Consider the following 26,628-nt stretch of genomic DNA (forward strand, 5'->3'; position numbering starts at 1 on the left):
GGAAAGACTGTTATTTGCTTTAGTCTTCAGTTTCTCCCACTCCAGTGAGGCAGACAAAACAGAAAAATAAGGATGTTTATTAAGGACATTTCTAGCCCACAGCTAGGGCTCATACTTAGCTCTATGAGCCACTGTCCAGCCTCATCCCCATTCAATGTGAATGACAGTAGGGAGGCTGGGCCACAGGTAGATCCCATTGATCCCACAGTAAGGGGTCCCTCCCACAGTCAGGTATAGATGTACTGCTGAGGATGAAGAGGGAAATCACTGGATTAATATGTTCCTCTACACCCTGCCTGGACCCTTTCATTCTTGCCCACCTTCCAAGACCATGGGTCAAAGGTGCCTAGTACCATGATGTGGGGTATCAAGGGAAGCCCCTTTAGAAGACCCCAGAGTTATGGGGAAAGGACTTCTCTTCCCTTCTCAGCCATCCCAGGCCTCGGGGCCACTGAGGTAGAAGGGGTAGGGGCTGGGCCACTAATCCCCCTTGTGGGCCCTGCTCTGGGCTTGCCCTTTAGGGAACCAGGGGGCTTCTGCTGGTACAGGAGGCCCGGACATCAGCCCAGACTGGAATGTTGCAGTTCTTCCCGAAGCCATGAGGGCACTGGCTGTCCAAGCCGGCTTAGCAGCTTCGACAGATCCAAATTGTGGTTCCGGAAAAAATCCGTAAGAAAAAGGCGGGACTAACAGGAGAAAAATGGAGGCAGAAATGGTAAGGAGTGGAACAAGGATGAGATTTTAGAGGCAGAGGGGGATACCTTGTCCCTGGCTTTACTCACCTCAGCGTCCATATCTGGATACCTTCGGCCTTTGCTCTTGCCTAGACAGCGAGTCTTACCACCTTCAAGTCCCTGGCACCAGAATCCCTTATCTTCATCAAATCTGCTCAACAGGAAGAGGCCACTAGTTGGTAGGAAGAAAGGAAATTCAAGCCCCATAAAGGTACACTACCTCTCCCAGCTCATAGGGACACATGTCTCTTCCAAGCAGACATGGTCAACCTGCTTCCCCATTTCCCCCAGATTCCTCCTCCCCTGGGTCATACTCTCCCACCTGAGGGTCCGTGTGTAGTTCAGAAAGGGTGTGATACCCAGGAACTTCTGGATGCTCTCCATTGAGGCAGCTGGGTTGGAACGCAGCTCTTGCCCATCCACAATCAGCAACTAAAGGGACAGGGATGTGGTTCCCTCTGTCTGTATTCCTTAGAAGCCTCTAGGCTAAAGGGGAAGAGGAGGGGAAGGGGGACCCTAACAAGAGCTACTGGGGGATCATACCTGTCCAGAGGGGTAGTAGGTCAGCCAGCGCTGCAGATGTGTAGAATAGTAGCCAGGGACAAGGCAGCGGTTCTGCAGGGAGCGAAGTGCCAGAGGGGCCTGAGAGGAGGCTGAAATCACCTGGTAGAAGGTATAATTCAGAGCAACTGGGTCTCCATGTGCCCGCTGGTGCTGAAGGACAAGGAATAGGAAGGGAAGGGATGGGTGATGTGACAATTATTCTGCCCTACTCTCGATCTAGTGAATAAATAGCATAGGAATCCTTCCCCAAAGCAACTGGTTTAATTTCCCTACCTTCTTGCTTCCTGTCTAGCAGTCACCATCTTCCTTAAGCCTTAATGTAGCCCTAGTTTCAGGCTCACCTGATACCAGGAGTAGGCCCTGTCAGCAGGGTTGGTGAGCACAGTGATGATCTTGGCTCGTGGCAAGAGGGCAGCCCCCCGACGTGGTACAACCTCTGAGTCAAAGTAGGTGGCACTTTTTTCAAATAGAAAGTCAGTGCTGGCATTGGAAGGGACAGGGAAGAAGTCCATATACCTAGGAAGTAGTACAGATATGAGGCAGATAATTTGCAGAGTAAGCTGTGTTAGTGGAAGCTGGAATGGGGTATTGGGTGGGGAAGAGTGTTCCTCTGAGAAGCATTCCAAGGGGTCTCAGTCTCACCAATCAATGCCCTTGTGGTAATTAGGGCCGTTGAAGAACTGAATCTCCTCAAAGGTGCTGGGGCTAGGGAAGCTGCTAGTCACAGCTGGGTGCAGGCTCAGGAAGAAGTGAATAGCTGTGGTCCCTAAACGGGAGAGAAAGTCCAAACTATTGGAGAGCAGCCAGATCAAAAACATGAGCTTTAAGGAGGTGAGAAAATAACTACTCTGGGTAGTAATAGTCCCTTTGGACAAACTACAGTGAGAGAAGGAAAGACTAAGAAAGCCCAAGGAAGGGTTAAAATAGTAGTTCTCAGCCTTGACTGTATTAGAATCACTTGTGGATCTTTAAAAAAAAAAAAAAAATCCACAGATGATTCTGAGGTACCACCAGAATTAAGAATCACTGTCTCAGGAGACTGGATCAAGGAGGGGTGGGTACGAGAAGGGAGTTCTTTGGTGGAAGAATCCTTTGGGTTTAAGGCAGGGGGAAGAACAGTTAGCTAGAGATGATTCACCTGTCTTCTGGGGTCCCACAATCAGGAACTTGGGGAGCCGATCACAGGTTTTCTCCTTGGACCAGATATCTTTGTGTCTCTTGTCATCACAGGGATTCTGAAAGTGAGGCAAAGAATCAGATGTCTGATCTTTCCTTCAACCCTTACCACCTTTAGCATGTCTCTCTGGTCAGCCAGAGCTCCATCCGTACCTGCCAAAGGGGGCTCCGTTCTTGAGGGAACAGTTCAAAGTACTTCCGTGCAAGAGGGACAGGAGGAAGGGTCTGCAGGCGCAGCCGTGTCCAGCATTGGAGAAAGCGCACCAGGCTCTCAAATGTATACAGGCCCAGCCGATCATTTCCATAATTGGACAGATGGGTCATAAAAATGCTGATCTGCAAGGGGGTGCCTGCATGTCAGAAGTGGGAGAGCCTACCCCACCTCTGAATCAGGCTTGGTGAGCAAAGGTCCTAAACTACATACACTTTGGCTTGCCAGTCTTCTAGCCCTTCCTCTCAGCACCTTACCGGATTAAGCAGCACTGTCAGAAAGAGCTCTCCACCTCGGATGCTCCGGTCTAGTTCACGAGAGCCTCCAGGATATTCATTATAGAAGATTGTATGAGTGAAGAGGCCACACGTCTGCCTTGGCAGTACCTAGAAAGCAGGAAAAGAAAGAGACAGATGGGGTTTGAAAGGTGGAATGAAAAGTAGGTAAGGGACAAAAGTCCCTACAGCATCAGGATTCCCTGGGTTTGCAGAGGACTGACTTATACCAATAGAACTTACTATGCATTATAACTTTTATCCCTTTACCCCCTATTATGTGAACTTGGACTAGAAGTTGACAGGACATAGGACAATGCAGGTTGGTGGCTGTCTAAACATAGGAGTTTGATTCAAGTTTGTATCGAGGGTCCCTCACCATAATGCCATTGTGAATGAAGCCACGGCGGTAGCGGGCAGGGCGGAGATGAGGATACTCCTCAGTGCTGGTCACCTGGATGCCCCACACAGATTTCCAGGCCTCATAGAGCTGCGTGTGGATGGGGTACACACCCGAGTGGTGGGGGGCCACAGCATACCCCAGATCCGTGGGAATCCCATGCTCCTGGGAATGGCATAGACTCTCACCAGGACCTGGTGAGGTTCAGGGAGTAGAGGGTAAAGAGGGTGGGGATGCCTCCACAGAAAGAAAAATGGACAGGGTAGGGAGAGGGCACCCCATTAGGGGAAGGTTGAAAAGGAAGCATTATCTCGGAAAAAGTATAGGAAAGAGATCCAAGGGTCTCACCAGAGCAAACTGTTTGTTGAGCCTCATCTGGTCAGCCAGCACGGAGCGATTGTGGAACAGGTGCGGCTGCATGTGGCTCCACATATGGGGGAACCACCAGAACTCTTTGCGGTGCTTCAGCAGCATGTCGTCCCCTGCATCCTCCTCCTCTGTCCCTATGATCACACACTGACCACTGACCACAGCCAGTCAGGCCATGTGCCCTCCTCTATTCTGTAATAATACTGACCACCTCCCACTCTTGGGACAAGACTATTGACCTCTGACTACCTAAGCCGATTTGCCCTCTCTGCTGACTTGTTCTCCAGCCACCCATGCTAACCTAAATTCATATCCAGTGCTAGCTCCTCACAACATTTGGGCCCTAAGCCCTGACCCTTTCCTCCAACTTCTCTGCCTAGGAAGATGAACAGTGAGGGGTCAGATCAAACTAAGCTTGATATGCTGAGGGAGCAGGAGAATACACTTACCAGTATGATAGAACTTGCCCGAGAAGCCCAAGTTGAAGGTGAAGTTGGGGACTAAGGTCCTGAGTTTGTTCTGGGTGGTCAACAGAGCCTGGGAAGGGTGGCAGGAACATGAGAAATCATGAGAGCAGACTACGCAGGAGAAAAATGAAAAGTGATGCTCTCCCTGACTAAAAAGGGCAGGGATTAATACCTAGGACAAGCTCAGAGTCAAGGGAGTCTGAAAAGACAGAGCCTGAAACAGCTTCTGAGGAAAGAAACTTGAGTCAGGAAAAAGACTGACCTCAACATCAGCCACCTTCATGCGGGTACCTTCTTTGCCCACAAAGATGTCATCGATGTCCACCAAGATGTAACGGTCAAGGTCTAGGCAGAGGCGCTTGCCAGTAAGGTACGCAACAGCATCAACAAAAACAAGTTTGTGGAGCCAGAAGGAAAGGCCATGGCCAAAGAGCACCCGCTGGATGCCATCATGAAGCCCTAGGTCCTGTATGACGGTGGGAAGCCGGGTCCGGCGAGGCACTGGTGCTGGCACAGGGGGCTCAGCTGGCCGAAGGCTGGCAAGAAGCACTGGTTCATATGTGCTATGATTGGATTGGAAGATGGTCCAGTCATCACCAGGCAGTGGCCCAGGTTCCAGGCGGCTGGGGCGTGTGAGGTGCAGTAGGGGGGCAGAAGGATTCACCTGGTAGTCCCGGAGCCCCAAATTTGAGTGTAGGAAAAGGGGAAAGCCCTTGAGCTGGGCACTTAGTAGGCTGTGTTCATGGGCTCGGAAAAAGCCAATGATGCCCACACCATATTCCACACAGTACCGGTCTAGCAGTTCCCGACTCCAGGCATCCAGGTTGACATACTTGAGAAGGTTTTCATAAATGACCAAGACATAGCGGCCACGGGTATGATCAGTCAGTGTAGGCATGTCCCCTCGGCCAGGTGCTAGCTCGGTGCTGTAACGAAAACGACTAGACTCCAAGATGGCCACAATCTCCTGCCCCAGCTGTGAGTATGCACTCTCCACAAATACAAGGACCACAGGTTCAGTTCGTGCTGTCTCTGGTGGTCTGGGGGGCCGTGGTGGGACTGGAGGACGTGCAGGGCCAGGGCCAGCTGCCCCACCACTGCTGCAGTCTCCCAAGGGCAGGGGCAAGGGCTCTTTGGCCTTGGGGCTGGAGGATACATAGTAAGCCAGGAAGCCCATGGAGCCCAAACTGAACGCGATCAGCAGCAGTATGAGGCGGTGCAGTTCCAGCTGCCGAGCTGGGCGTACCACCTTCCACAGCTTGAGCATGGCGGGGAAGGGGAAGTAGGGATGGGGACTACCTCAGGGGATGGGAGGTAGGAGTTCTACAGGCTGGGGCTCTTGCAGGAGGGTAGAAAGATAGAAAAACAAGGGAAAAGGATTTCCTCAGGGTCAGTTCCCTGAAAAGTTGGAGTCAAGTTCCCTTACTTTATTGTAGGGGAGTTAGAAGGGGCAACAGGGGGCAACTGGACAAAGTCCACTGATATCAGGTCACCATGGCCCCCTGGTCCATGGCTTCAGGATGCAAATCTAGCCAGGCTCCACTCTTGGTCCTGCTGAGCTCCTCACATCAGAGGTCAACAAAGTTCATCATCTCTGCTCTCACTATTTGTAAGACAGAGAAATCAAGGGTTACTTCGTTCATCCATTCCCCTCTTCACCCATTTCTCTTACCTCCTGCTCACAGGATGATCTGTTCTCCAAAAAAAAAAAACCAAAAAAAACCTCCTGTAGAAGAACACCACTGAGTCTCACTCCTTCACTTCATAGCTTGTTCCCTTTCTTAGAATACTGTCTAAATTCTCCTTCCTGAGGACTATATCCAAGGGTTGGAAGGGAACAAATCTTCCACCAGCAAGAGACCAAACAGCCCAGGAGGCTGAAAATGAACCTGCTCTGTAAGAAGTTTCTAGCCCACGAATGAGCAGTTGGGTCGGTGGTCAGCCTGGGAGGAAAGGACGGAAAGACCCACAAGTCCTGTGCTCCAACGAAATATCAGATAAGAGGAAACTCACGAGTCTGTTAATCTTCCTCATCAATCAAACCCAACATCACAAGTTAAAAGCACTAACGAACTTTCAGTCAGGAGGACACTATGGTGGGGGTTGCTGAAGAGGCCGGAGAAATGCTGCTAGCTAATTATTCTATTCGCTTCCAAACCCAGAACCTGGGAACTCTATTTTCCATGGCTTTTGAAAAATACTCATCCCCTGCCCTTCACCTCACCTGCACCAGTGTCCGAGAGGTGATAAAAATGTACCCCCAGGGCAGGCCACATCACTGGGCTCTAAGATAAGCTCTGAGTCCAGAGTTCCTCTCCCTATCACCTCAGTTTTCCTTCCTAACAGCCTTGGTGAGTTATATCCCATCCCGGAACAGCTCAGAAAGGTTCTGAGCCAGCCCTGTGGAGATATGAGGGACTGAATCCCGTTACAAAAAAACAGAGCAAACTGTGTGGGGCTGGATGAGAGCAACAGGAGCTTAAGTCATATCCAACCAATAAGAGACGGGTAAGGACAATGTGATCAGAAAACAGTTTCAGGGAGACCTAATTTTGAAGACTGTTTTCTTCAATAGACAGACTGCTTCTAGAAGCTGTATCGTTGCTCTCTCCAGCTTAGCCATTCCTAGTAAGGGCAGTGGCTGGCAATCCTTCTCTACTACCCCCTCCCAGACATACACATCTCAGGGGTGATTAGGCAGAGACAGGGTTCCTCAGAATTGAGAGAGACAATTTAAAAACAGTTCAGCTTTGGCCTGGGCCAAATTAATTGATGTGAAAAGCAAGCTGGGAGAGGATCAAAATGGTGATGGAAAGGGGTGACTCTTAAGAGGTAAAGGAAACTCCTGAGGGGGAAACACAGTAGTACAAAGTCATCACTGGGGTGAGATACTCACCCCTTAATGTTAAGAATAACAGTAAATAGTTACAGTAAACAGTAAATAGCTTACTCTTTGTCAGACATTCTTCTAAGAGCTTCCCATATGTTTAATGCTCACATCAGCCCTGGGAGGTAGGTAAGAGGTAGAGACTATTATTACCCCCATTTTACATACGAGTAATCTGAGGTCCAGAGAAGCTTAGAAACTTGCCCAGGATCACACAGCTCAGTCAGTGGAAGAACTGGGATTCAAAGTCAGGCCTGCCAAGCTCCACAGCCGGGGCTCTTAAACCACTGCATGTTGGCTTCACACCTAGAAGCAGCAGCAATATTCAGGGAAGGGGCGCTGAGGGAGCTATGGGGTAGAGTGTGGGATGGAATAGGAACGCGGGGTAGGGGATGCTGTACCCGTGGGCAACAGCGGGAGGCTTCTGAGGCAGAAACCAAAGGGGTCACCCAGGCTCGGGCTGGGCGACAGCAACAGTGATAGGGACTGGGGAAGGCAGGGCTGGGGGCCCCGCGCGGGGAGACGAGCGGTGCAGACGCCGTGGGAGGAGGGGGTACCCAGCAGCGACACGGGAATGCGGGGCTGGCATCCCGGGAGCGGGGTACCTGCTGAGGGGGAACATGAGGTCACAGGTAGATATAAAGGGAGCGCTAATTGGGGACCAGGCAAGGGACGCGCTGAGGAGAGCCTGGCGTGACATCGAGGCAGGCGCTGGGCTGGGAGAGCCCGAAGGGGAGGAGGAGCCCCGTATGGAGGGCCCTGAGGCCACTTCGAGGGAGGCTAGTGGAAGGGACGCACGACCGGGGCGCTCTGGGCCGCACTGGGGGCCGCCCAGGACAACCCCGCGGGAGGTTATGGTGGCTACAGTGAGAGGAAGTCTGTGAGGGGAGGAACTGCGGGAACCGTGGGTGGGGGCCACACTCTGAGTGGGGGTGGTTACCCTCAAGGGCGGCTCACCCGGCGGACTAGGCGGCGTCCCCGCTGGCCCCGGGCTCCGCCGCGTCCCGGGGCTGCCCGGCTTCCCAGCTCTCGGGGCCTCTGGCCGCGTCGCGGCGGCTCCGCCATCTCCGAGCGAACGCTCTGCCGCAGCCGGACCCAACCACCGCTCCCACCCGGGGGGGGAGGCGGCGCGCTGCCACTCGCAGCGCCCGCTCAGGTCCCCTCAGAGTCCGGGCCTCGCAGCCGCACTGCCGAGATGCCGGGCAGCCGAACGGTCCTCCGCAGCGCTCTGTGGAACCTCAGCCTCCGGGACGGTGGGCTGCGCGCCCCGCCCGCAGAGGCTCACCCCCTCCTCCCCGCCCGGTGGCACAGTCTGGCCAGCGTCGGGCGCCGCGACTCCCCGGGCAGGGGCGGGCCCAGGCTGCGGGCTCGTCCACTCAGCCCGGCGGAGGGGGAACCGAGTCGGCCCACTGAGGGGCCGGGGGGCGGGGCTGCCCTTGACGCGGGCGGAGCCCGGGGGCGGGGCGAGACCCCTGGCCCACCAGTGAAGGGCCCGCAGCTTTCCCCCACCCCCACCCCACCCCCACCCTCATCTCTGCAGCCGGGTGGGCCAGTTGGTGGCCGATAAGTTTATGAGCAGGTTTGCCTCAAAAATGGGCCCCAAGGGAGTGGGAGAAGCTACATCTCTCCATCTGAAGCCTTGTAACCCAGACTGCTAAACTCTTAAGCCTTTGGCTGTAAGCCTCCAACAGCAGTAACACAATGGACTGTTTAAAGGTTATTTTATTAAATATCTTCAGTTCAAGGTTTCATTGTAACAAAGCTATGAAGGGTCTACCAACATTCAGAACAAACACTAACTATTTTTAAATTATTTCTATGTCATCATGCAAAAATTCTGCATCAAATGCCTTCCATTTCTTGTTTAAAAGGTGATTTTTTTTTTTAATAGTCTATAATCTATAGATGCTGACATTAGCCCCAGAAGAGGAGTAAGAATGCTAAGAAGTGGGGCTGGAGCAGCCATATGAAGCTATGGGTCTTAATGAACTCTAAGACCGTTTGTCTTCAAGCCAGCAAAACCAAACCCTGTGGTGAAGGCGTCTGCGTGCTGGTACTGCAGGCTGCAGGGCAAGAAAGGGCTAGGGCCCAGGGGCTGAGGCATGCATGAGGTGCTCAGAGGAGCCTGGCTAAACCCAAGCACCAGCACCAGTGAGTCTACTCTCTTCTCAGCTGGCTCCAAGGTAAATCTGTAGCTATGCCTGTTCTCCCAGTTCCTGTGCCTCCTACACGTAGTCCAGGAAGCTGGGTTTACCCACCTTTCCCCCATAGTGCAGATATTTGTGCAGATAAGTCTGCAGAGTTGTTTTGGGGAAACCGAGGCCATGACCCATTGCTCCTCTATTATCTTCTCTCCTAACTGTTTAAAGTATAGATCTTTCTCTCCTGGAATGGAACTCCTTGAGCACAAAGAGGGACAATGAATGTAGGAGCCTTGGCTCTGGACACCTCTTTTGGGTACATGCAGGTGGGGGGGGGGTGATGCCCATGCAGATTGTCCAGCAGTTAAGTCATATACTTCAGTTGGTCAGTAGAGAAGCCTCTTTAAAGAGAACACCTCTTCTTGCTAGAGCAGTCAGGTCAGTCTCAAAGACAGGAAAAGAGATGGACGTGCAGCAAGGGAAGAGTAAGAAGGGAGGCAGTCCTGAGGTCAGCCTGAATGCATAGAAACAACCATCAACTCAATCCCGCTGCCTCACTCCTCCCATCCCACAGGGGCACTTGGCAGAGGGCCCAGGCCCAGATGAGGGTCAGCACGGGGACCACCACCATGAAAAGGCAAGACAAAGATGGTCCAAATCAGCACAGAAACAGAACCGCCAAAGGCAGCAAGGGGAGCCCTGGCCAAGGCCTGGCTCTCTCCTTGCTAAGTTATAAGAAAACAAACACAAAGCAAAGCAGCAACCCCTCCCTCTTCCCAGCTGCAGGTATGGGGCCTCAGTATCAGGGCCCACGTGCATTGTGCATCCTAGAGAAATGGATGAGTAAGTGAGTACATGTCAGACTAACACGAGGTTTCTCATCTGGTTTGCAGCGGACACACTTCAGCACCAATTCTCTTCCCTTCTACACTAAACGAAACAGTACAGCAATGTCCAGGCCCTCAGTCCCGAGGTCACTGCTTCTCAGCTGCCTCCACAGCAGGCTGGGAGCTCTGTGTTCTCTCCCAGGTAGGTCTGATGGCCACGATGTTCTCATCAGCCTCATTCTAGGCGCTATGCAAGTTCAGAAGAAGTCCGTTCCTAGACCTGGGGCAGGCAGGCCACCTCAGGGGCTGCAGTCACATCACAGCCCCCAGAGCTCTGTCAGAGTTCTCGCCTGGTCCCCTGGGTCCACGGAGGCCAGAGGCCGAGCTCACCTCTTCAGGGCTGGCAGGTGAGCCGGCTGCTCATGCCGGGACGGGTGTCACACAAACTCCTGCCTTCTTGCCAGCCCAAGGGCTATCGGTGGTTTTAAAACGCATCATGGTATGGATTCCGGTTTTGTTTTGTTTTGTTTTGTTTTTTAAAAACAATCTTTTTTTCTTTTTTTTTCTTAAATGTAAAAAACACCTCGGTACAGCAGAGACAGACACGAAGGGCGGGCGGGAGGGCTGCATGCAGGGGCGTGCATTGGCTGCTGCCGCTTTGTAATTTAATTGTTTTAAACCTCAAACGAACAGGACTGCCGCTGTCACTCAGGCCCTCCAGAGCCACTGGCTGCGAAGGTTTGACCTCCGGCTGGGATCTCCTAATGCCCCTGTCAAAGAGGACAGACGTGGTAACAGAACAAAGGACAATAAGCACACAGATGAGTTCCGGGGACTTCAACACACGACACACGTGGCCAAGTCTGCCTGAGAAGGTGGAGGATGGGGGAGAAGCTAGCATTTAAATATAACATCACTTCATTTGCTGAACAAATGCTTCACTTAGGAGTATCTTATTTAATCCTCAATGAAGTAGGTACCACTCTCTCTTTCTCTCTCTTTTTTGACAGTTAAAGAAACTGAGGCTTAGGGTAGGGAAATCACCTGCCCAAAGTCACTCAACTCGGAGTTTTGGAGCCAGACGTAAGTCTGTCTGATGGCCTCTGCCACTCTCCTGGGACGGTCCACGTCTCCTCCCCCAGTGCCACTTTTCAACCTCCTCTTCCTTCTCTGATCCCATCTGTCCCCTTCCTCGCCCCCCTACCAAGTGCACCTGTGACTGAGCTCACTGCAGCGGTGCGGCAGGGGCTCCTGAGCAGTGATAGTGGACATTGAGCCACTTGCCATCCCGGCGGTGCCAGACCCGGGTCTCCTCCGACTGGCTGGTGCGAGGCCGACCCTGCCCATCGATGTACTGGGTGAGGCGGATGTAGGCGATGCAAGCTGCGTCCTCCCCGATCACGTGGACGTGCGGGTTCAGGATGGTGGTGTGGATGGGCTTGCTGTTCTTGGACAGAACTGCAGGGGGCAAGGCAGAGTGTGGGAGGCAGGAGGGCGTCAGGCCTGGGCACTGATTTCCCTCCCAGCCTGCGCTTCTGGGTCTCACTCTCCAGCAACCATTCTGGGAGTCTCTAAGTCCCCCACACACCAGAGGCCAGGAAATCCCAGAACATTAGTCTCAGTTATCCAAAAGGAAGAAAGAGGTGGAGAACGATGATAATAGCAACTGCTACTTTAATCAGACATTGTGCTGGGGATTTTTACATACATAAGCTATATTTCTTGGTCAATATTTATTATAAGATAATGAAACAGGCTCAAGGAAGTTAAGTAATTTGCTCAAATCACACAACATTTGAACTCAGGACCAGCTGACTCTTAACTAAAGCCTAAGATCTTTCCACTCTTCCAGGCTGATGTTTAGATTTCGTAAGGGTTGGCTTGTCCCTAACTGGCTGCAGAGCAAAATCCAGAGCTTAAGATTTCAAAGTGCATTTGTGATTTAGAAAAAAAGAATGCCCGAAGTTAAAACAGAATCACCAAAGCACCAAGCTCAGGATGTTCCCAGGGTTCCCAGGTTCTTCTGGGGGAAAGCCAAAAGAAGTTGTATTGCCATTATCAGCAAACACGGCAGATTGAATTCGTTTAAATGAGATTCACATTTTAATTCATTTCAGATGTTGGATAGGGGCTACCTGAGACTCACTCTAGGGCTTCTATAAACTCTGAAACTGCTTCTGGCTAACAGAATTACTTAGATAGTCAAAGGCTTGCATTTGTAGTGAGACAGGGAGAGGATGGTAGTTAGTAGAGAAAACAGTGACAAAATAAAACTTGGGGCAGGACGGGGAAGGCCTAGGATAAAGCAGGAAAGAAAAGAAAAAAAAAAAAACAGGGAGGAGGAGGGTGCTAGAGAGTGGAGAGAAAGATAGGAAGAGGTGGTGATTCATCTTCTCCCCTGGGACTTCCAAGAACTGTACAGAGTGCACAGCCCCTCAGGCAGGACTGTCTCCCTCCATATTCAGGAGGGACTCAAGCCACAACTTCTGATCTCACAGGATCACCTACAGTGCCCTGCTATTTGCTTGTACATCCTTATCCTGGTTTTACTTTCCTCTACTGTGAAACCTGTAGATAGAGAGCTTCGTTATTACTTGCTGACATCATGTCAACCTGATCTCAGTGGTTTCCAGTGTTCACGGAAAGAGGTGAGGCTTAAAGGAATAGAGACCCTGATTGTGAAACCAGTGTTGCCACAAAGCCGCTGCAGGATGAAGGCGCACGTGGGGCTCTGGAGCAGGTCCTTCAAAGGTGTCAGTTTAAGACCATCCTCAGGGTATAAGGAGGCAAATGCATAGACCAGGGTGCAGCCAAGCAGGTCAAATAAGGGAAAAGCGGGCAACTGGGAAGAGGAGAAGGTGAGCAGGGATAGAGGCAAAGGGGGTGAAGGGGCAGGCAGGAGTATATCAGCAGCACGAACCCACTCACGATTCTCAAAGTAAAACTTATGGAAATCCATCCCCTCCACGAGGTTACCAAGGGCCTCAGGCTCAAAGGAAGTGAGGCCTGGATCGCAAATCTTCCTGCAGAAAGAAAAGCAGCCTGTCAGTCTCCTACAGGGATGACCTGTGTTTCTTTCTTGTCAGTAGCATCTGTCCTGCAGCAGGTTAGCTGTGGGCTAGGCCTGACAAGATGGCTAAGACCTTAGGGGGTGTGGAGTACTATCACAGGGTATCTTCCCGGGAGAGACCCCAGCCCAAGGGCCGGGTGTTTAATTCAGGCACTGTGCCCAAGGCCCGGCTTTCCCTTTTCCCAGGGTCCAAGTTGATTTTGGGGAGCAGAGGAGGCCTCAAGAGGTCTTAGGTCACTTAGAAACAACTTAGGTCACAAGGAAACGGGTCTTTACTCACGTGTAGGCTTCAAAGTCCCCATTGTTGATGGCCTCAATCAGTTGTTCTGTGATCTTAATGATCTCCTGTTTTCGCACTGGGGGGGAAAAATCCAGCAATTTACCTCCCTTGGACTAGGGATCTCCCAAGTGACAGAGAGCCCTCCCCAATCCTTCAGAGAATCCCCTGTGATCTCTGTGACAAACAGCCCTCTTCCCTGTCTTGAACACTAAGTCCCTCTGCAGGAAGAGTGAGCCCACTTTTCTCTTCAATCCTTCTCTGTTGTCTACAGAGTTAACAGCCCCCTCCTCCTGAAGCCTACCCATTAGGTATGGTTTTCTAGCCTTTGTCTCCCTCTCCATCAACAACCAGGATGCAGAAAACATTCTTATCTTTTACAGTTGAGGAATCTGGCCATCATTAATACTCTGCCCAGAGTCCATGTATCCCATCCCCAGTACGTTCAGCCTCTCGAAGAAGCATCTCCCGAGATGGCTGTTTCCACTGCCTGTTTACTTCTCTCACCTGAAGGGGCTCAGTCAGGTCTCAATTACCAGCACCACCACACCAGCCCCAGCCCTCACTCAGCGGGCCAGAACCTAGCCCTGGGCAGCAGCCAGCCTGAGAGCAGAATCTAGCCAGGGATAAGGGTGCTAAAAGGATGAACAGAGCCCCAGGATGGAAGCTTAATTCTCTTCACCCTGCTCATCTCCTCCACAGGGCTTTTCTGGGATAAAGGATCTTGCAACTATAAACACTTTTTTAAAGTGGAACTTCCCACTGGGGAGATGGCTCCATTTACCCTGGACGAGCCTTGGGAAAGCTCTAAATCTCACACCAGCTCTCATGCCAGGATGTGTCCCTCAAGAAAACAAAGACAAGGTTCAGAATGATAGGCAGGCAGACTGGTGGCCTCAAAGCCCCCCACCCCCACCCCATCCAAAGCCGAGGGACTGCTGCTGGCTGTATCCTGACAGGGAGCACCACTATCAGCAGGGGCACCGCTAGGGTAAGTGAGGGCTCAAGACTGAGCTCAGGCTAACCCTGACCAGAGCCCTGGGCTGGCCCAGGCCACAAGCCTCTCCTCATAGGAGCGAGAGGCTGCGAGACAAATGTGAGCATTAGAACAGCACGGCCAAGAGGCACAGCTGGGAGAGGGCAGCGCAGCCAAAGACACAGCCAGGTGGGGGCCCCACAGCCACCAGCACTGTCAGGGAGACAGCTCCGGAGAGTAAGCAGCATGTTAGGGGAACAAACGAGCTCTATCGACTTCCCAGAGGCAAGCAGGTAAGTGTGTACACACACACACACATAGATACACACACATACACACACTCTCCAGCCCCACCAAACCCATTTGCAGGACCTGACTGGGGCCCTATGGGTGAAGAGGATTGTGTTCATTAACTCTAAAAGGACAGATGGTAGAAGGAAAAGAAGCAGACAAAGGCATTCTCTACACAGACACAAAATATAAATATGAGCTACCGTTAACCCAGCAAGGCATCGTTTCAAGACATTCTACTATCTCATTTATTTTTCATGACAGTGCTCTGAGGTAGGTGCTATTTGACTCCTACTTCATAGATAAGGAGGAGGCCGAGGCTCTGGGAGGTGTAAGCTACTTCACACATTTCTGGAGGTAGCGTAGCTGGGATTTAAACTGGGGTCTGTCTCACCCCAAGCCTCCTGCTCTTAATAGGATATGCTGAGCCTCAGGCAACACCACATCCCAACATGATTCTTGGCTACAGCAATTTCATCACCACCCCCGCTCCCACCACCTTTGACCTGATTTCTGACCCGGCCTTTCTTCCTGGCTCATTGCTGAGGCAAGGCCCACTGAACATCCCAGGGGCTTCCTGTTCCTTCCCACCATGCCCTGTTCTTCCACCCACTCTTCTTTATGTCTTTGGGCCCTGGTCTCAGGGGCCCCTGCCTGCTATTAACAGCACCTCCAATCAGCTCCCCCACCCAGCAGAGGCTGAGCTCCCCAAGCTTACTAAGACAGACAGCTGAGTTGGGCTGACAGCTCGGGGTGGGGGGTGGGGGTGGGGGATCCCTGAGGGGCTTCAGGATGAGCCAGGGAGACAGAAGCCAGATTGTGCCTCCCTCACACTTACTGGCTGAGGAGCAGAGAGAAGGCTGGGGCTGCATGCCTGCAGAGGGGGCTGTTCTGTCCCGGGAGCTCCGTCCTTCAGGCACCGAGCTGCCATTCCCAGTGCGGAGCGGGGCAGCTAGCCAGCCAGGGCAGGGCAGGGCAAGGCAGAGCAGCCAAAACAAACAGAACAAGGCAGGTGAGCGAGCAAGCCAGACAGGACCCAAGCCCGTGGCACTGCAGAGCCGGGGCAAGGCAACGCCTCGGGCTGCTGTGGACACTGGACCACATCCCACACTGCCGCCTCTGCCGGAGAGGCCTCCCAGCTGACAGCCCCAGGAAGGTACACAGACTTGGGCTTGCGGCTCCCAGAGCCTTCAAATAGCCTGTTACAAGGACCCCTGCTCCCAGGGAAGATGTTGTAGGGGGCTAGGCTACAAAGTCAAGAGCCATGAAGGAGCCACTTACTCCATAGCACCCCCAGAACTGAACTGCTCTGGCCCAATTCCCAGCAGCCCTAGAGGTACTGTTCTTCACTACCTTATATGTTTATGCTTTCTATTTTTTGGTTCCCAACGGTTTAGTGGCCCTCTACTGCCCCTGGGTGTGCTCTCTCAGCTCTGTCCTTTCACATTTCTCCATCTGTTCTGCGAGCCTGGCCTCGGGTCACTTACTGATGGCAAAGGCAGCGATTCCAGGAGACCAAACCGAATAGCAGAACCGAGATTCCCGGTGGTCTGGTCTGCCATGCCCTCCCACACCCCCTGGCCCTCTGGCCAGGTCCACACTTAGGCTGGTGGTCCTCATGGGACCATCAGGACATGGCCAAATGTGGTTCTGACTCCACCATTCATGCCAAGACTTTGTGATGAGAGTCGCTGATCCCAGTGTGCCCAGGACTGTTCCGGTTTTAAAACTGAAAAGTTCCACATCCTGGGAATCGCCTCAATCCTAGGGAAATCAGGACGGTGGGTCACCCTCCTAATGACTTACTGTATTTGTGGGCTACTTCTGCAGGGACTCAGGACGTTCCTGTACTGGGATGTCACATCACTACTGGCAACAGGGACAGTTCTCTGAGCCCTGGCCCCAGAAAGCCTCAGGTAAAGCTCTAGCTTAGCTATTCTAGACTTGGGGGTCAAAGAAGAGAAGCCTCTTGCCCAGCCCAGCCAGGCCAGCCAGGGACCTCACATCTTAGCCCATGGAAAGGAGCTCTTATGCCAAGCCCTCTCCTCAAGTAGAAGGAGTGAATTCTCAGTTCTGGGGACAGACAAGACAGGTGCCCATTGGAGCCAAGGTACCTGGGACACTGCTAGGGTCCCTTCCCCACCAAGGGCCAGCACCTACCTTTGAGGTCTTCATCTTCTGTGGTGGTGTTGCAGCTCTCCGTGGAGCCCTGTAGGCCAAAAAGAACATGATTCTATACACTCAGGCCCTACACCAGAGGAACCAAACAGAACAAAAGCAAAGTGTACTCCTGTAGGAGATGCAAGGAAGAATCAGAGAAGGTTTGATTTTCACCCTTGCCATCTGACTTTTTTTACAGAACCCTGGATTCCTAAACTCCCTCCCTAGTCTTCCCCAACTCAGTAAATGACACTATCTATCCTGTTGTTAAAAGTTAGAGTCCTCTTCTAGGTTTGATTCTAGGTTGAATCTTGGTTTTCTTTCCCTTATATCTTAATCATACAATCTAAATTCAGCTCTGTCAGTCCTACCTCCTGTCTCCTACCTCTTCTCTTCATTTTTTTTTTTTTTTAAAGATTTTATGTTGAAGCAATCTCTATAACCAATGTGGGCCTCAAATAAACCACCCTGTGCTGGAGATTCATACGCTCTATCCACTGAGCCAGCCAGGCACCCCTACGTCTTCTCTTCAAACGCACAGCTACACGCTGAGTCCAAGTGACCAGTGTCTGGCACCCAGACTACAATTGCTTCCCAGTCCCCCTGCACCCATGCCTGCCTCCTCCCTAAAGTTCCTGCCCACAACATGGCCGGAGGGGCTTTCCAAAGTGTCAATTAGACTACATTACTCCCCGGCAAAGAACATCTGGATAGCTTCTCCTTGTTGCTGGAAGAAGATGCATCCGGCCATGTGGTCCTATGTAGCAGGCCTGCCTGCTTCTCCAGCGTCTCCCCTCCTGCCACTTTCCCCCGGCCCCACGCTGTAGGCTCTGTTTCATTTCCTCTGTTCTGTGTATAGGCTAAGCCCCTGCACTTACAGCTCTCCTGTCTAGGGCACTCTGCCCTAGAGTCTGCCTGGGTGTCTCCTTCCCACCATTTAGTTTTTAGCTCAAAGACTCACCTCCTGAGAGAGGTCCTTCCCTGACCACTTAAAGAAAAGCACTGCTCACCCCCTTTCTTTTCTTCTGTGTCATTTTCTTCGTAGCACTTACCACTACTGGATTTTATCTGACTTATTTGGTTTGGGGTTTATTATCTGCCTCCCCTACACCTGTGGAGAGATTTTTGTAAATCTCTCCAGACCCATGGATGGTCTGGCTCAATAAATATTTGCTAAGGGGGTGCCAAGAAGACAACAAGGGTATTGAGGGCATAATAGGGCGAGGCAATGGAGGATGCTCTAGGGTCTGATTATATTCTTGTCTCTGTTTTTCTAGCTGTTTGCTGTCACTTAAGCCTCGTAAGTCATGGAGGGAGACTCCATTGTTATTATCCTTCATTTACAGATAAGGAAATTGAGGTGCAGAGTGCTACAGTGGCTGACTCAGTGGCCCAGGATTCAAACCCTGGCCTGTGTGACTAGAGGGTGTAAAGTATAATACCCTTCCAGGGAACAGAGTGACAAACAGGTATACGCTATCCCCAGCCTAGACTCTGCACACACCTTGGCCTCAAGGCGTGGCCTGCAGGCTGCCATCTGCAGGACCCTAGACCCTGGGACCCAGTCCACCTGTTTCCCGCTGATCCGTAAAGCAGGAGACCAGCTCATGTGCCACTCACCTTGATCCCATCTGTAGCATTGTGTACCACGGTGGTCTGTGGCTCCTGTGAGAGAAGATGAAAATTATCTTCCTGACCTGGGGACAGACCTGTGGTTCTTCCCTGAGGGACCCCATCTGTAGCCCAGTCCCTCATAGACTCTACGATGATCACTGAGGCCTGCCCACCAGCTATTCCTATAAGACAAAATATCCTGGCTCATCTGGGTCCCAGGCAGCTGGGAAGCCCCAGATTTAGGGGACAGTACTGACTGAGTAAGAAGGACAGGGCTGGCACTCAGCAAGAGCAGGTACCAGAAAAGGGGAGAGGACAAGAGCCTCTGTCCCTGATTCCTGCTGGATCTGAGGGTTCTTTCCCCATGGAACAAGTATGCTGGAGGAGCCATGGGGCTGAGGGCACAGGCCAGGCCCTGCCAACAGCATTCACCAAGGGGTGTGTAGGAGGGAGGGACACAGACCAGACTAAAGTCTCCCAGAGAGACCCAGAATGCCCCCTCAGCAAGCCGAGCCAGGGAACTACCTGCTTTACCATCTTTTGTGTTCCCCAGACTTCCTGTCCCTGATGTGCCCTGAGGCAGTGCGAGGGTCCAGGGCTGCAGGCGGTAGGAGCAGCAGGCACAATTACCCCTCCTTCTCTCCCAGGCATCCCCCCTGCCAACTCTCTCATTTGTCACTACCAACAGAAAGAGCTCTGGGAGCACATGGTGCCCCCAGCATGGGGCTCTCCAGGACCTTGGAGACCTCAGCACCATCCAGAGGTGGGGGACCCCAGTCCTCCTTCCTGTTCGTAGCTTTGCGAAGTAGAGGGTGAGGCAGGTTTTACAAGGAGGTCTCCAGGAAATGAACGACAGGTCCCAAGAAAGCTCCTACCCTCTTCTTTTATAAGCCACTCACCTTCCCGGCCCCCACAGCAGACCCAAGGGGGCCCCGCCTGGGGCTAAGAGGTTTAGCTGAGAGCCCTGACCCCTCTTCCCCACCCTCCACAGCAGAAGGAGCAGGAGCGGTAGTTCCGCAGTGCAGGAAGGAGCATGGCACACGGGACAATGAGGGGGAAGGGGCCCACGGGGCAGGACACAAAGCAGCCTGCTCTACAGGGATGAGAAAGTCAAGGCCAAGGAGGCCTGGGAGGGAGGGCAAGAAGAGGAAGGGAGAAGGAGCGGGAGGCAGCCAGGGGCAGGGGCGGAGAAGCCGGAGTCAGGAGGTACCATGGCCGTCTGCAAGGGCGCGGGCTCTTGGGCTGGGCTTACGAGACTGTTTTTGTTGTTGCTCTGTGGCTGAGACAAGAAAACAGATGGTTTAGTTCCTCTAGAGTCGCCAAAACTGCTCAGGTTCGACTCCCAGACCTCCCTTGCCCCCCGGCCTGGCCCGGAGGAGCTAGGACTGAGCTGGCCTCTGTAATACTGTGTGGATGGGAGCAATGGTCAGAGAGATGATCCACTGGAGGACGGGAGTATTTGGAGGGGCCCAGAGACCTAACTCTGGAGGTATCCTTAAGGTGGGACTGGGCCAAAGACTTGTTTCAAAGCATGTCTCCAGAAATCTCTGCTTAAGCCAGATGCCATGTCATTGCACAATCACGTTTTACCCAAAGAACTTCAGGATCTTCTCACTTCACAGGGAAAAAGAAGGGCAGTTTGTAAGGAAGCCGAACAAAATGCAGACACTCTGGGTCCCCTATCCATGGGTAGGCTTCCACTGCCCTTTCAACCTGCCACCTGCATTTCCTTTCCCTTAAGACACCCGCCCGAAGCCTGATCTGAAAAGAGGAGGAACATGAAGAGGAGGAAACCTTGCTTAGAAGATGGCATCGAGAGAGGAAACGGAGGGATGTGACTTTGGATACGGAATGCACCCACTGACGCCAGGGAGCAGACACAAGGCTGTGCTGTTGGCCTTTCTGCCTGGTAAATCATGAACTTGCTCAACTGGGGGTGAGGTTAGAGCTCCAAGGAGGGGCAGGTGAATCCGAGGCTGGGGGTGGCTGTGGCTGCAGTCCCAGAACCCAGCCCCTGGGAGAGTAGGCTGCCCAACGGGCCAACATTCCTAACAGCAGCAGACCACCAGGGTATCTTGGGACATCTCTTGCCTTTTGAAACGTGACGCTGAGTGGCCCAGCAAGGTAGGGTGTGGGAAGGATGGCAAGGAAGGAAGGAGACTGATTTCCAGGGCAGGCAACCTCTTACGTATGCCCTCACCAATGTACTGGGTCTCATTGGGAGTCCCAGTGGAACCAGTGGCCACCGAGGAACAGCCTGACGCCTGCAAGTTCTTCAGAAGACGGAGAGACAAATATGTAGCTACCATCTCTCAGCCGGGCACAAATGACACCCTGGCAGGTAGGATATGCTTCTTCTCTTTGAGGACACACATGGAAAGCTATCCAGACTGTCCTATTTCTTCTTGCTTGGAGGCTTCTTTTATGGCTCTTTGGACCAGACCTGAAGGCATCCAGTCCTAGGTTGCTGTCAATGGCTGAGATGTCCCTAAACCCAGGGCTAGCATGGAACCTTAAGCCAGGGACCAAATGCCACCAGATCCCCACTGAACCCTGCAGGCTGGAGAAGAGGGGTCCCAGTTAGAGTCAGGATGTGGGTCTGAACTCCCATGACCTCTGCTCTCTTTCATTTCCACCCCAGAAGGAGCAGAGCTGTCCTCGCTCAGCAACTAAGTCCGACCTGTTTGGACTGACTGGATAAGGCTGTCCTGCCTGCAAAGCCTGGATGAGACAGGGACCCTGGCAGGGGGCGAGGATTCCAGGGCACCCTTGAAACTGCCATTATCTGCAGAGGGCGGAGATGTCACTCACGTGGCCCCACCTCTGACTTTAAAGCACGGTTTCATAATGATTCAGGCTGCTACGCTCCCTTTGGTGGCCTGTGTCCCCCATGAAAGAAGATGCGTCCTCTCCAGTCTTTCAGCTGTCCCCCTGAGGGGTGGGTGGGATGGATGAAACATTGGGCATGGCCTGTTCACAGGCACTTGCCCAGGGGCACAGGCCTGGAGAGGGAGGCTTGGGGCTGTGAGCCTGCAACCAGCTCCTCTGCCCACCAGACAGATACCCACCAGCTGCCAGTGTGTGGGAAGTGCCCAGTGAGCAGGGCCTCTCTTCCTGAGCAACAGCGAGCAAGGGTCTCTCCCTGGGACTGCCACCTGGTTCCGAGTCCCTGCTAGCTTCACTTCCTGCCCTGGGCTGCTGGAGGCAGTCCAAGCTCAGGTTGCAGGGGGCTGGCGAGGGAGGGGGTGCCACACCGCGCACTCCGATGCCCACTGACTAGGCCACCAGGAGACCTTGGGCCACGGCCCCCACCTGTCAGGACAGGCCGCGCTTGCCCGCATAGCACAGACATGCAGTGAGGATGAGTGGAGCACACGCACATGGCTGAATGGGGTTGCGTGGCGGCAGGCGGGCGCAGGCAGCATGGACTAGGCAGATGGGTGGGCAGGCAAGGCTCACCATTAGGTGCACGCTGGAACTCGACTTCCTTTTCTGGACACACCACAGCGAAAGGGAAAGAGAAGGGGAAAGAGGAGGTAAGAAGAGAAGCACAGAGATGCTGCAGGTTAGTGCACCAGCGTGGGCTCTGCGTCCGGAGAAAAGAGCAGAAGAAGGGGACCTGGAGCCCAGCACCAGAAGGATTCACACAGCACCTAGCCCACCAGGCACACACATGCCTCTGGGCCCTTTGCCGTCAGGCTCACAGACACGGACTGAGTATATTCTAAGGTTCTCTCTCGGCTTTGCTCATAGAAAGCTTTGTGAAGGTGAAGTCACGAGTTTATAAAGGTAACATTTGGCTGCAAAGTTATAGGTTTGAGCTTCTAAGGCTGGCTCCCTGTAAGATTTTTTATTTTCTCTCATTACTAGGTCTGCCTGAAATTTGGCTGAGCAGCTACCAGGTAAATAGTAAAAGCCACTCGAGGCCGTCCTTGGCTTTGGAAGCCCTGGGCTCCTTAACCGAGACCTTTTTTGCTGCTTCCCTACACTGCTATTCAGATAAAGACAGTGCGCTTTAGAAAATCATCTGATAAACGGTGAGTTGGGGGCATCCCTTTGTCAGTATGGCCGCGCTTATCCAGAAGATTTCAGTATCTCACTGCATTCTGCAACTAGCAGGACACAGGGGAACGGGAGTACTGGTGACTAAAAGTGGAGTGATCACAAAGACGTCAAGACGGAAACCAGGGGGGGATGCTGAAAGCAGTGATTTCTCAGTCTTGGCCAGCTGCTCACGGACGTTAGGTTCAGATGTGAAACAAGAGCATAAAAATAAAGACCACATGGAACACTGAAAATACATCTCAGAAGACTGTCTAAAAGGTGAAAGGCACTTAAGAAGTTTATAATTAGCTTGCTGGGAGACAGAAGTACCCTTGGAACCTATCTGTTGTCTAACTACTGTTGTAGGCACAGTGAACGTGTCAGATAAATGTTTTGTCCCTCCAGAGGCTGACATCCTGCTTTAGAGGACATTTTCAGGACAATATTTAATTCAAAATAAGAGGACTAGAAGTATTTAAAGAACTTAAAATTATATCTAAAGAAAAAGAAAGCCTAAAAATAACTGGGCTGCTGCTTCTTTTTTTTAAAGTAAATTCTATGCCCAACATGGGGCTGGAATTCGTGACCCTGAGGTCAAGAGTTGCAGGCTCTACTGACTGAGCCAGCCAGCCCCCAAATTGGGCTTCTTTTGCATTAGCCTTTTGTTTATGACCAACGTGGGATTTTATTTCCAAAGTTATTCCTCAAAAAGAGGAAGTTGCTTTACCTTCATACTTATCCTTTTATCCAACTAGAGTGTCTACAGTGTGAGGGAAGGTCCACCTCTGTCATCTCCTTGGTGTCTAGCAAACTCCCTTAAAGGGAGCACTCGATCTACAAACTTCTGCTGAGTTGAACTGGGTTTGCTGACTCTGGTTTTCCCTCGGGCTAAACCAGAGCACAGGTCTCTAACTTGCCCAGGATCAATGGAGTGAAAACTCTGGGAGCACAGACCAGGCCCACCCTTGGTCCTCGTGATTTCCAGGCACTTGCTGTGAAAGGCCTGTGTAGGCAGCCAAACACTTTAAAATTTCTGCTGCACCTCATGGGGAGGAGAGTCCCAATTGTAGCTGGCTCTCTTTTTCCTCAACTGTCCTGCAGGAAAAGCCAAGACAATCCTTTTCTACTCAAGGGTTGGTTTCTACTGGGTTAGTAGACTTCTGTCAGTTCCTCTCTCCATCTTCTCAGGGCTTTGACTTCAGCCATGTGCAGCTGAGTCCTTCTCAAGCAGCACACTGCAGCACTGTTTAAATACCAGATCATTTATAAAGAACCACATCTCACTTTTATTTACAAATTAAATATTTATTTAAAATTGGAAGCCAGAAAAGGATTCAAACCTACTTTCCACACTTAAACAAATATTCAAAGAGTACTTAAGAAAATGGCTATATCCCTTTTTCTGTTTTTTTTTTTTTTCGTTTCTTCTCTTCCTTTATTACTTTTTAAAAGACTGGATGGCCATTCTGGCCTGGGACGAGCAAAATGCACTAACTGTCCTCAGCTAGGGGCCTCTCAGGATCTGAGAGTCTGTGGCCCTTCCAGTCTTGTCCTTGCAAGTGGCTGTCATTCTTCTACAGACCCTGGGTCCCTGTATCCACTCTCAGAGAAACCGAATCAGAATCTGGGGTCCTTACACTCGAGAGCACAAAGTGGACTCAATGCTCAAACCAGGGCTAATGTTCCAGCATCTTGTAAAAAGCTTCTGGACAGCTAGGAGGAAACTTTCCTACAGACCTTAAGCACCAGGAACCGGGAAGGGAGATGCTGGGAAAGCAAGGTGTGGTCTCTAAAACACCCAGGCTGCTCACAGGTCAGCATCTTCTGAGCAAACTCACAGGCCTCCCTCATACACACTGGTCATCACCTTGACCTTCAAGAGAGTCCAGAAAAGTTGAACCGCACACGTCTTGCTTTGTCGTCCCCCGCTACCTTTCGCAGCACTTCCGTCCAACCATGCCATTCATTGTTATATACACATTCCCCATTCTAAGAGGTTCTGCAGCCACATTAAGAGCAACTTGGAAAACAAAGAAGGGGAAAAAATAAAACCCATCCATAATCCTACCTCTCTTGCTAGTCTTTTTTCTTACATAATTTAAAAATATCATTATAAGCTACATCCAAGTTGATGCCTTACTTTTAAAATAAATAGCATTTTGATTTTTATTCTGGTTCTCAAAGCAATGCATGGTCTACATAAAAAAGGTAGAAAACACAGAAAAATATATAAAATAAAAGTTTCCCAAATTCCCATCACCCGGTGAAGTTACTATTAACACTTCATGGGGTTTCGTCTATCCACATAATATATACTGAATATAATCAACAAACATATTGTTTTTTTAAACAAAATTTAGATGACAGTGTACATACTGCTTTATATCCCATTTTGACCACTTGATATAAAACACATGATTATATAGTCATGAAAAAATTAATAACTCTGTAAAGGTCTAGTAAATGGGTTTCCTGTACGACTTTTGAAATCGTCTCCAATTTTTTCAGTTAGAGATAATGTTATGTTGAACATCCTTCTGCTTTCAGTTTTTCCATATTTTGAATTATTTCTTTTTTCTCCTAAAGTTCATTTATTTTTGTAATCTCTACACCCAGTGCAGGGCTCATACTCACGACCCCAAGATCAAGAGTGGCATGCCCTTCCAACTGAGCCAGCCAGGTGTGACCTTGAGTTATTTCTTTGGGAGAAATTCCCAGAAGGAAAATTAAAGGGTAAAACCAGCAGTAATAATTTTACAGCTTTTGACATGCAGGCTGTTTCCAAAAGGGCCACTGCAATTTACTCTACTATCCCAAACTTAAGAGTCAAAATGTGGAGGCTCATTTCAACTTGCATTTCGCTGATACTAGTGAGGCTAAACCTCCACATTTGTTAACCAGTTCTACCTCCTCTTCTCTGGGTTGTCAGCGCAACTTCTCTGACCATTTGTCTACTGGGCTTTAGGGGGAACTCTTGTCTGCTAGGCAGAGCTTTTTGTAGAAAAATAATATTAACCCTTCCCATCACACCGCTGTGAATATTTTCCTCAATCTGCTGCTGGCCTTTCAATTTTGGTTGGTCATTCCCTTCTTAAACATTTGCATCTTTGCCTTTGTTCCCACCACTATATTCAAAGTCTTTTCTCATGCACAAAACTCGCGGAGTGCATAGCAGGGTCAGACACTAGCTTCCCCACACATGTTCTTGTTTGAAGTGATTTATTTAACCATTTGCTGGCCCTGCCCTCATCCTTCTCAGTGCTCCGTAAGGTCCAACACTGTTGCACACTTCTGCTCTTCCCCCACCTTTTCTGTCTTTTCTGTTTCCTTCCATGACTCTTCTTCTTCCAGTCTCTCAATGACAGATGGCCCTGAAATTTTGTCTTTACTGAACTCTTAAACCTTCACGCACTTTAGATTCATATGGGAGAAAGGGAGTATTAATAAAATTCAGATTCTGCCTCCCACCCAAGTCTTCCTGAATCTGAATTCCAGGCTGGACCCTGAGAGCTGTTATCTTTTTAAATTAGCTCCTTACACTAATAGTGCATGGCTGCACCTGACACTCATCCCTGGGGCCAGCCCTCTAGAAAGTTCCATCAGAAACCTATCCTTCAATGGCTCCTTTATCCATCTTTTCACCACTGTCTAGGCTGGTATTGCTTTATTTCAGGTCCAAAATAGTGAAATTCATCTTATTTATTTATTTAATTTTATTTCACAAAGTAGTGAAATCAGTCTTTCCTTCAGCCTTTCAGAGCTACTGAAGTTCCCAGAATCATCGCAGTTTCAAACCTCTATATCTTACGCTATTCCCTCTGCCTGGAATATTCTTCCCCCTTTCCTGCTCACTTCAACCTAGCAAGATCCTTCAACTCAGTTCACAGGCCATCACATTCAGGAAGATTTCCTGTTTTTGGCATGAATTCTGGTATCTGCTCCTCCAGGGCCCGCCCTTATCACACCTCCTTCGACAGACCTGCCCAGAGCACGCAGCACTGCTGGTTCCCCTGTCTCTCCCCTTTAAGGTCTCTGAACACCTTAAAGGGTGGATTATGTCGCTGTCTTCCCAGCTCCCAAAGCATGGAACTGGCTGAGGAAGTGAACTCATGGAATTCATTTACACGAGTCCCCATCAGCATGTC

The 26,628-nt window shown here is 51.1% G+C and overlaps 2 protein-coding genes across 46 annotated transcripts in view; both read right to left on the reverse strand.

Moving 5' to 3' along the window:
* Positions 1-61: 61 nt before the first annotated feature.
* On the reverse strand, positions 62-8,426 carry NDST2 (N-deacetylase and N-sulfotransferase 2). 5 transcript variants are annotated; one of them, XM_032313200.1, is made up of 15 exons: positions 8,041-8,424; positions 7,252-7,389; positions 4,459-5,799; positions 4,179-4,266; positions 3,709-3,863; positions 3,340-3,525; positions 2,943-3,071; positions 2,628-2,810; positions 2,437-2,533; positions 1,941-2,064; positions 1,640-1,814; positions 1,278-1,397; positions 1,057-1,166; positions 783-885; positions 62-686 (listed from the first exon to the last, which is right to left on the reverse strand). In XM_032313200.1, the coding sequence occupies exons 3-15, from the start codon at positions 5,461-5,463 to the stop codon at positions 561-563; spliced, it is 2,601 nt and encodes an 866-aa protein (XP_032169091.1). In that variant the 5' UTR covers positions 5,464-5,799; positions 7,252-7,389; positions 8,041-8,424; the 3' UTR covers positions 62-560. The 5 variants fall into 5 exon arrangements, with proteins under 5 accessions (XP_032169091.1, XP_032169088.1, XP_032169089.1 ...); XM_032313197.1 differs by having other exon boundaries at positions 1,278-1,448; positions 8,041-8,423; XM_032313198.1 differs by having other exon boundaries at positions 1,278-1,448; positions 7,147-7,389; positions 8,041-8,423.
* A 361-nt stretch (positions 8,427-8,787) lies between these two features.
* CAMK2G (calcium/calmodulin dependent protein kinase II gamma) overlaps positions 8,788-26,628 on the reverse strand; it is a 53,554-nt gene continuing 35,713 nt past the window's right edge. For 4 of the 41 annotated variants that reach the window (XM_032313203.1, XM_032313202.1, XM_032313205.1 and 1 more), the window contains 7 exons: positions 21,899-21,931; positions 19,650-19,718; positions 18,446-18,490; positions 16,826-16,874; positions 15,504-15,617; positions 13,402-13,477; positions 11,704-13,074 (listed from right to left, as the gene is read on the reverse strand). In XM_032313203.1, coding sequence (XP_032169094.1) covers positions 12,660-13,074; positions 13,402-13,477; positions 15,504-15,617; positions 16,826-16,874; positions 18,446-18,490; positions 19,650-19,718; positions 21,899-21,931 — 801 coding nt within the window. In that variant the 3' untranslated portion in view covers positions 11,704-12,659. Of the gene's footprint in view, positions 10,822-11,264; positions 11,510-11,703; positions 13,075-13,401; positions 13,478-15,503; positions 15,618-16,825; positions 16,875-18,445; positions 18,491-19,649; positions 19,719-21,898; positions 21,932-26,628 lie in introns of those variants that run through there. The other 37 variants (XM_032313221.1, XM_032313211.1, XM_032313217.1 and 34 more) reach the window with 19 other exon arrangements.

Source organism: Mustela erminea, chromosome 14, assembly GCF_009829155.1.
Source record: "Mustela erminea isolate mMusErm1 chromosome 14, mMusErm1.Pri, whole genome shotgun sequence".
NCBI classification, from domain to species: Eukaryota; Metazoa; Chordata; class Mammalia; order Carnivora; family Mustelidae; genus Mustela; species Mustela erminea.